General features: G+C 44.6%; 1 protein-coding gene across 1 annotated transcript; it reads right to left on the bottom strand.

Moving 5' to 3' along the window:
* Positions 1-7,720: 7,720 nt before the first annotated feature.
* On the bottom strand, positions 7,721-9,954 carry LOC135567220 (condensin complex subunit 3-like; the record flags this gene model as incomplete). The annotated part of the gene is made up of 3 exons (XM_065014640.1): positions 9,894-9,954; positions 9,112-9,250; positions 7,721-7,945 (listed from the first exon to the last, which is right to left on the bottom strand). Coding segments are annotated over exons 2-3 (333 nt in total), but the record flags the coding sequence as incomplete, so codon positions are not given.
* Positions 9,955-10,210: the final 256 nt, after the last annotated feature.

Consider the following 10,210-nt stretch of genomic DNA (forward strand, 5'->3'; position numbering starts at 1 on the left):
AACCTGTCACCATTATCACACTGTGTGGTGTTACCTCAATAAATCTAGATATCAACCTGTCCTCTATCACCATTATCACACTGTGGTGTTACCTCAATAAATCTAGATATCAACCTGTCACCATTATCACATCCTCTGTGTGGTGTTATCAATAAATCTAGATATCAACCTGTCCTCTATCACCATTATCACACTGTGTGGTGTTACCTCAATAAATCTAGATATCAACCTGTCCTCTATCACCATTATCATCACACACCATGTGGTGTTACACTCAATAAATCTAGATATCAACCTGTCCTCTATCACCATTATCACACTGTGTGGTGTTACCTCAATAAATCTAGATATCAACCTGTCCTCTATCACCATTATCACACTGTGTGTCACTAGATATCAACCTGACCATTATCACACTGTGTGGTGTTACCTCAATAAATCTAGATATCAACCTGACCTCTATCACCATTATCACACTGTGTGGTGTTACCTCAATAAATCTAGATATCAACCTGTCACCATTATCACATCACACTGTGTGGTGTTACCTCAATAAATCTAGATATCAACCTATAACCATTATCACATCACACTGTGTGGTGTTACCTCAATAAATCTAGATATCAACCTGTCACCATTATCACATCACACTGTGTGGTGTTACCTCAATAAATCTAGATATCAACCTGTCCTCTATCACCATTATCACACTGTGTGGTGTTACCTCAATAAATCTAGATATCAACCTGTCCTCTGTCACCATTATCACACTGTGTGGTGTTACCTCAATAAATCTAGATATCAACCTGTCCTCTGTCACCATTATCACATCACACTGTGTGGTGTTACCTCAATAAATCTAGATATCAACCTGTCCTCTATCACCATTATCACACTGTGTGGTGTTACCTCGATAAATCTAGATATCAACCTGTCCTCTGTCACCATTATCACACTGTGTGGTGTTACCTCAATAAATCTAGATATCAACCTGACCTCTATCACCATTATCACACTGTGTGGTGTTACCTCAATAAATCTAGATATCAACCTGTCCTCTATCACCATTATCACACTGTGTGGTGTTACCTCAATAAATCTAGATATCAACCTGTCCTCTATCACCATTATCACACTGTGTGGTGTTACCTCAATAAATCTAAATATCAACCTGTCACCATTATCACATCACACTGTGTGGTGTTACCTCAATAAATCTAGATATCAACCTGTCCTCTATCACCATTATCACACTGTGTGGTGTTACCTCAATAAATCTAGATATCAACCTGACCTCTATCACCATTATCACACTGTGTGGTGTTACCTCAATAAATCTAGATATCAACCTGTCCTCTGTCACCATTATCACTCTGTGTGGTGTTACCTCAATAAATCTAGATATCAACCTGACCTCTGTCACCATTATCACATCACACTGTGTGGTGTTACCTCAATAAATCTAGATATCAACCTGTCACCATTATCACATCACACTGTGTGGTGTTACCTCAATAAATCTAGATATCAACCTATAACCATTATCACATCACACTGTGTGGTGTTACCTCAATAAATCTAGATATCAACCTGACCTCTATCACCATTATCACACTGTGTGGTGTTACCTCAATAAATCTAGATATCAACCTGACCTCTATCACCATTATCACTCTGTGTGGTGTTACCTCAATAAATCTAGATATCAACCTGTCCTCTATCACCATTATCACATCACACTGTGTGGTGTTACCTCAATAAATCTAGATATCAACCTGACCTCTATCACCATTATCACACTGTGTGGTGTTACCTCAATAAATCTAGATATCAACCTGACCTCTATCACCATTATCACTCTGTGTGGTGTTACCTCAATAAATCTAGATATCAACCTGACCTCTATCACCATTATCACTATGTGTGGTGTTACCTCAATAAATCTAGATATCAACCTGTAACTACCATAGGGCCCTGGTTAAAGCAATGCAGTAGAGATAGTTCACAGCCCTAGCCTACTACCATAGGGCCCTGGTTAAAGCAATGCAGTAGAGATAGTTCACAGCCCTAGTCTACTACCATAGGGCACTGGTTAAAGCAGTACAGTAGAGATAGTTCACAGCCCTAGTCTACTACCATAGGGCCCTGGTTAAAGCAGTACAGTAGAGATAGTTCACAGCCCTAGTCTACTACCATAGGGCCCTGGTTAAAGCAATGCAGTAGAGATAGTTCACAGCCCTAGTCTACTACCATAGGGCCCTGGTTATAGCAGTACAGTAGAGATAGTTCACAGCCCTAGTCTACTACCATAGGGCCCTGGTTAAAACAATGCAGTACAGTAGAGATAGTTCACAGCCCTAGTCTACTACCATAGGGCCCTGGTTAAAACAATGCAGTACAGTAGAGATAGTTCACAGACCTAGTCTACTACCATAGGGCCCTGGTTAAAGCAGTACAGTAGAGATAGTTCACAGCCCTAGTCTACTACCATAGGGCTCTGGTTAAAGCAGTACAGTAGAGATAGTTCACAGCCCTAGTCTACTACCATAGGGCCCTGGTTAAAACAATGCAGTACAGTAGAGATAGTTCACAGACCTAGTCTACTACCATAGGGCCCTGGTTAAAGCAATGCAGTACAGTAGAGATAGTTCACAGCCCTAGTCTACTACCATAGGGCCCTGGTTAAAACAATGCAGTACAGTAGAGATAGTTCACAGCCCTAGTCTACTACCATAGGGCCCTGGTTAAAAAACAGTACAGTAGAGATAGTTCACAGCCCTAGTCTACTACCATAGGGCCCTGGTTAAAAGCAATGCAGTAAGATAGTTCACAGCCTAGCCTACTACCATAGGGCCCTGGTTAAAGCAGAGTAGAGATAGTTCACAGCCTAGTCTACTACCATAGGGCCCTGGTTAAAACAATGCAGTACAGTAGAGATAGTTCACAGCCTAGTCTACTACCATAGGGCCCTGGTTAAAGAGTACAGTAGAGATAGTTCACAGCCCTAGTCTACTACCATAGGGCCCTGGTTAAAAAAAGTACAGTACAGTAGAGATAGTTCACAGCCCTAGTCTACTACCATAGGGCCCTGGTTAAAAATAATGCAGTAGAGATAGTTCACAGCCCTAGTCTACTACCATAGGGCCCTGGTTAAAGCAGTACAGTAGAGATAGTTCACAGCCCTAGTCTACTACCATAGGGCCCTGGTTAAAGCAATGCAGTACAGTAGAGATAGTTCACAGCCCTAGTCTACTACCATAGGGCCCTGGTTAAAGCAGTACAGTAGAGATAGATCACAGCCCTAGTCTACTACCATAGGGCCCTGGTTAAAGCAATGCAGTACAGTAGAGATAGTTCACAGCCCTAGTCTACTACCATAGGGCTCTGGTTAAAGCAGTACAGTAGAGATAGTTCACAGCCCTAGTCTACTACCATAGGGCCCTGGTTAAAGCAGTACAGTAGAGATAGTTCACAGCCCTAGTCTACTACCATAGGGCCCTGGTTAAAACAATGCAGTACAGTAGAGATAGTTCACAGACCTAGTCTACTACCATAGGGCCCTGGTTAAAGCAATGCAGTACAGTAGAGATAGTTCACAGCCCTAGTCTACTACCATAGGGCCCTGGTTAAAACAGTACAGTAGAGATAGTTCACAGCCCTAGCCTACTACCATAGGGCCCTGGTTAAAGCAATGCAGTAGAGATAGTTCACAGCCCTAGCCTACTACCATAGGGCCCTGGTTAAAGCAATGCAGTAGAGATAGTTCACAGCCCTAGTCTACTACCATAGGGCCCTGGTTAAAGCAGTACAGTACAGTAGAGATAGTTCACAGCCCTAGTCTACTACCATAGGGCCCTGGTTAAAGCAATGCAGTAGAGATAGTTCACAGCCCTAGTCTACTACCATAGGGCCCTGGTTAAAACAATGCAGTACAGTAGAGATAGTTCACAGCCCTAGTCTACTACCATAGGGCCCTGGTTAAAGCAATGCAGTACAGTAGAGATAGTTCACAGCCCTAGTCTACTACCATAGGGCCCTGGTTAAAGCAGTACAGTAGAGATAGATCACAGCCCTAGTCTACTACCATAGGGCCCTGGTTAAAGCAATGCAGTACAGTAGAGATAGTTCACAGCCCTAGTCTACTACCATAGGGCCCTGGTTATAGCAGTACAGTAGAGATAGTTCACAGCCCTAGTCTACTACCATAGGGCCCTGGTTAAAGCAGTACAGTAGAGATAGTTCACAGCCCTAGTCTACTACCATAGGGCCCTGGTTAAAACAATGCAGTACAGTAGAGATAGTTCACAGCCCTAGTCTACTACCATAGGGCCCTGGTTAAAGCAGTACAGTAGAGATAGTTCACAGCCCTAGTCTACTACCATAGGGCCCTGGTTAAAGCAGTACAGTAGAGATAGTTCACAGCCCTAGTCTACTACCATAGGGCCCTGGTTAAAGCAATGCAGTAGAGATAGTTCACAGCCCTAGTGGTTAAAACAATGCAGTACTTCACAGCCCTAGTCTACTACCATAGGGCCCTGGTTAAAGCAATGCAGTAGAGATAGTTCACAGCCCTAGCCTACTACCATAGGGCCCTGGTTAAAACAATGCAGTAGAGATAGTTCACAGCCCTAGTCTACTACCATAGGGCCCTGGTTAAAATAATGCAGTACAGTAGAGATAGTTCACAGCCCTAGTCTACTACCATAGGGCCCTGGTTAAAGCAGTACAGTAGAGATAGTTCACAGCACTAGTCTACTACCATAGGGCCCTGGTTAAAACAGTACAGTAGAGATAGTTCAAAGCCCTAGTCTACTACCATAGGGCCCTGGTTAAAACAATGCAGTACAGTAGAGATAGTTCACAGCCCTAGTCTACTACCATAGGGCCCTGGTTAAAGCAATGCAGTACAGTAGAGATAGTTCACAGTCCTAGTCTACTACCATAGGGCCCTGGTTAAAGCAATGCAGTACAGTAGAGATAGTTCACAGCCCTAGTCTACTACCATAGGGCCCTGGTTAAAGCAGTACAGTAGAGATAGTTCACAGCCTAGTCTACTACCATAGGGCCCTGGTTAAAACAGTACAGTAGAGATAGTTCACAGCCTAGTCTACTACCATAGGGCCCTGGTTAAAGCAATGCAGTAGAGATAGTTCACAGCCCTAGCCTACTACCATAGGGCCCTGGTTAAAGCAATGCAGTAGAGATAGTTCACAGCCCTAGTCTACTACCATAGGGCCCTGGTTAAAGCAGTACAGTAGAGATAGTTCACAGCCCTAGTCTACTACCATAGGGCCCTGGTTAAAACAATGCAGTACAGTAGAGATAGTTCACAGCCCTAGTCTACTACCATAGGGCCCTGGTTAAAGCAGTACAGTACAGTAGAGATAGTTCACAGCCCTAGTCTACTACCATAGGGCCCTGGTTAAAGCAATGCAGTAGAGATAGTTCACAGCCCTAGTCTACTACCATAGGGCCCTGGTTAAAGCAGTACAGTAGAGATAGTTCACAGCCCTAGTCTACTACCATAGGGCCCTGGTTAAAAGCAATGCAGTACAGTAGTTCAGCCCTAGTCTACTACCATAGGGCCCTGGTTAAAACAATGCAGAGATAGTTCCAGCCCTAGTCTACTACCATAGGGCCCTGGTTAAAGCAATGTACAGTAGAGATAGTTCACAGCCCTAGTCTACTACCATAGGGCCCTGGTTAAAACAATGCAGTACAGTAGAGATAGTTCACAGCCCTAGTCTACTACCATAGGGCCCTGGTTAAAACAGTACAGTAGAGATAGTTCACAGCCCTAGTCTACTACCATAGGGCCCTGGTTAAAACAATGCAGTACAGTAGAGATAGTTCACAGCCCTAGTCTACTACCATAGGGCCCTGGTTAACAGTACAGTAGAGATAGTTCACAGCCCTAGTCTACTACCATAGGGCCCTGGTTAAAACAGTACAGTAGAGATAGTTCACAGCCCTAGTCTACTACCATAGGGCCCTGGTTAAAACAATGTTCACAGCCCTAGTCTACTACCAGTGGTTAAACAGTAGAGATAGTTCACAGCCCTAGTCTACTACCATAGGGCCCTGGTTAAAACAATGCAGTACAGTAGAGATAGTTCACAGCCCTAGTCTACTACCATAGGGCCCTGGTTAAAAAGCAGTACAGTAGAGATAGTTCACAGCCCTAGTCTACTACCATAGGGCCCTGGTTAAAACAATGCAGTACAGTAGAGATAGTTCACAGCCCTAGTCTACTACCATAGGGCCCTGGTTAAAGCAATGCAGTACAGTAGAGATAGTTCACAGCCCTAGTCTACTACCATAGGGCCCTGGTTAAAACAATGCAGTACAGTAGAGATAGTTCACAGCCCTAGTCTACTACCATAGGGCCCTGGTTAAAGCAATGCAGTACAGTAGAGATAGTTCACAGCCTAGTCTACTACCATAGGGCCCTGGTTAAAGCAGTACAGTAGAGATAGTTCACAGCCCTAGTCTACTACCATAGGGCCCTGGTTAAAGCAGTACAGTAGAGATAGTTCACAGCCCTAGTCTACTACCATAGGGCCCTGGTTAAAACAATGCAGTACAGTAGAGATAGTTCACAGCCCTAGTCTACTACCATAGGGCCCTGGTTAAAGCAGTACAGTAGAGATAGTTCACAGCACTAGTCTACTACCATAGGGCCCTGGTTAAATAGTTCAGTCTACTACCATACAGTAGAGATAGTTCACAGCCCTAGTCTACTACCATAGGGCCCTGGTTAAAACAATGCAGTAGAGATAGTTCACAGCCTAGTCTACTACCATAGGGCCCTGGTTAAAACAATGCAGTACAGTAGAGATAGTTCACAGCCCTAGTCTACTACCATAGGGCCCTGGTTAAAGCAGTACAGTACAGTAGAGATAGTTCACAGCCCTAGTCTACTACCATAGGGCCCTGGTTAAAGCAATGCAGTAGAGATAGTTCACAGCCCTAGTCTACTACCATAGGGCCCTGGTTAAAGCAATGCAGTACAGTAGAGATAGTTCACAGCCCTAGTCTACTACCATAGGGCCCTGGTTAAAGCAATGCAGTACAGTAGAGATAGTTCACAGCCCTAGTCTACTACCATAGGGCCCTGGTTAAAGCAGTACAGTAAAGATAGTTCACAGCCCTAGCCTACTACCATAGGGCCCTAGTCTACTACCATAGGGCCCTGGTTAAAGCAGTACAGTAGAGATAGTGCACAGCCCTAGTCTACTACCATAGGGCCCTGGTTAAAGCAATGCAGTACAGTAGAGATAGTTCACAGCCCTAGTCTACTACCATAGGGCCCTGGTTATAGCAGTACAGTAGAGATAGTTCACAGCCCTAGTCTACTACCATAGGGCCCTGGTTAAAGCAGTACAGTAGAGATAGTTCACAGCCCTAGTCTACTACCATAGGGCCCTGGTTACTACCATAGGGCCCCTGTTAAAACAATGCAGTACAGTAGAGATAGTCCACAGCCCTAGTCTACTACCATAGGGCCCTGGTTAAAGCAGTACAGTAGAGATAGTTCACAGCCCTAGTCTACTACCATAGGGCCCTGGTTAAAGCAGTACAGTACAGTAGAGATAGTTCACAGCCCTAGTCTACTACCATAGGGCCCTGGTTAAAGCAGTACAGTAGAGATAGTTCACAGCCCTAGTCTACTACCATAGGGCCCTGGTTAAAGCAATGCAGTACAGTAGAGTTGTCCTACCTCCAACAGGAAGTTGAACATGTAACTAAGGAAGGGGTTCTCGTCCTCTTCTTCATCCTCCTCCTCCTCTTCCTCTCCTCCCTTGGCGGAAGGCGTATGGAAGCTGGTGGAGAATTTGGAGACGAACTCTATCACGTTCTCCACAGCCGGTTCTCTCTTGTACACGATCATGGCATGTTTCAGGTACTGGATAAACTCCTCGTGGAACAATGTCTTGTCCTCTAACTAGAGACAGGACAGACAGGCAGACACACGGGGACAGACAGGTACACAGGACAGACAGGCAGACACACGGGGACAGACAGGTACACAGGACAGGCAGACACACGGGGACAGACAGGTACACAGGACAGACAGACACACGGGGACAGACAGGTACACAGGACAGACAGACACACGGGGACAGACAGACACACGGGGACAGACAGGCAGACACACGGGGACAGACAGGTACACAGGACAGACAGACACACGGGGACAGACAGGACAGACAGGCAGACACACGGGGACAGACAGGTACACAGGACAGACAGACACACGGGGACAGACAGACACACGGGGACAGACAGGCAGACACACGGGGACAGACAGGTACACAGGACAGACAGGCAGACACACGGGGACAGACAGGTACACAGGACAGACAGGCAGACACACGGGGACAGACAGGTACACAGGACAGACAGGCAGACACACGGGGACAGACAGGTACACGGGGACAAACAGGTACACAGGACAGACAGGCAGACACACGGGGACAGACAGGCAGACAGGCAGACACACGGGGACAAACAGGTACACAGGACAGACAGGCAGACACACGGGGACAGACAGGTACACAGGACAGACAGGCAGAAAGCAGGTTGGGTAAGGATGGTGGTTCTCTTACTGATAATAAAGAGGATGAACAGAAACAGTGATTTAAACATTTGTGTGTGTGTACCTTGTACAGTATGTGTGTGTGTGTGTGTACCTTGTTGTACAGTATGTGTGTGTGTGTGTTGTACAGTGTGTGTGTGTACAGTGTGTGTGTGTGTGTGTGTGTACCTTGTTGTACAGTGTGTGTGTGTGTGTGCCTTGTTGTACAGTATGTGTGTGTGTGTACCTTGTTGTACAGTGTGTGTGTGTGTGTGTGTGCCTTGTTGTACAGTATGTGTGTGTGTGTGTACCTTGTTGTACAGTATGTGTGTGTGTGTGTGTATACATAGGGAGTATTTCCTAGCCACTGTGCTTCTACACCTGCATTGCTTGCTGTTTGGGGTTTTAGGCTGGGTTTCTGTACAGCACTTTGAGATATCAGCTGATGTAAGAATGGCTTTATAAATACATTTGGTTGATTGTATAAGTGTGTGTGTTTACAGGTGTTTGTGTGCGTTTATCGGCGTGTGTACCTTGTTGTATGTGTTCTTGAGACTGGCCACCAGTTTAGCCTTGTTGTTGTGTCCTTTCTGAGCGCGTTGAAACGCCTCTTTTATCGCCAACTCACTTTCCCCAGTCATCTTTTCTCTCCTGGAGAAACAAAACGGACAGCTACAACCTTATAATTCAAACAAACACAGGCATTAAACTACACCAGCTGGCTAGTTAGCACAACAACAAAATGACAATAAGCCTAGTTAACGTATTCTACAATGAAGGGAAACAGTCGTATGTGTGACCGGAAAATGGGGTTAAACATTCAACAACAAGCATTGTTTGTGGCTATTCGACGTTAATTTAGTTACCTAGTAACGTTATTTAGTTACCTAGTAACGCTATTTAGCTACCATAGCCAACCTCGTAGCAGCTACAGTATTAACGACGTTGGTTATCTAACTCTAGTTTTAATTAGCGAAACTTTCTTTAAAAATTACACCATTTCACTATTCCAGACGAATATCTCACCCGTGCTCTTCGGCTAGAATAGTTCTCACATAAAGTCCTCTATTATCCAATTAATTAACTTGTTTTAAAAGCGAAATAAATAGCTGGCTAACGAAGCTAACCGGCTAACGTCTCATCCTCCAGTCACTCCTCAAGCTCCTTCGGACAGGAAAAACATCGTCTCAAGAAGTACCAAAGAGGTTGAAACCGGGAATGATATGTCTCACAAAAGCATTAATATTGCCAATATAGTTTATTTCGTAAATAAATAACAGATCAATAATAAATCGCGATTTCCGTTTGTTCTTACTTGCAATTGACAACTCGAGTCGTTTCTGCGTCTGCCGCCTGTTTTCAAATGTAACTGCCAGTCTCGCGAGAGGCGAGATTTGTGTTGACTACGTCATTCCCCTTCTTTTTATTTATTTATTTTATTTCACCTTAATTTAACCAGGTCGGCTAGTTGACGACCCAGACCAAGATAAAGCAAAGCAGTGTGACACAAACAACAACACAGAGTTACACATGGAATAAACAAACGTACAGTCAAATAACACAATAGAAAGAAAAAAAAGGCTCTACCCAGCTCCTTGTAAAAAATATTTTTGCCCTCTCCCTCATCATGTG

Source organism: Oncorhynchus nerka, unplaced genomic scaffold (assembly GCF_034236695.1).
Source record: "Oncorhynchus nerka isolate Pitt River unplaced genomic scaffold, Oner_Uvic_2.0 unplaced_scaffold_2355, whole genome shotgun sequence".
Lineage (NCBI taxonomy): Eukaryota > Metazoa > Chordata > Actinopteri > Salmoniformes > Salmonidae > Oncorhynchus > Oncorhynchus nerka.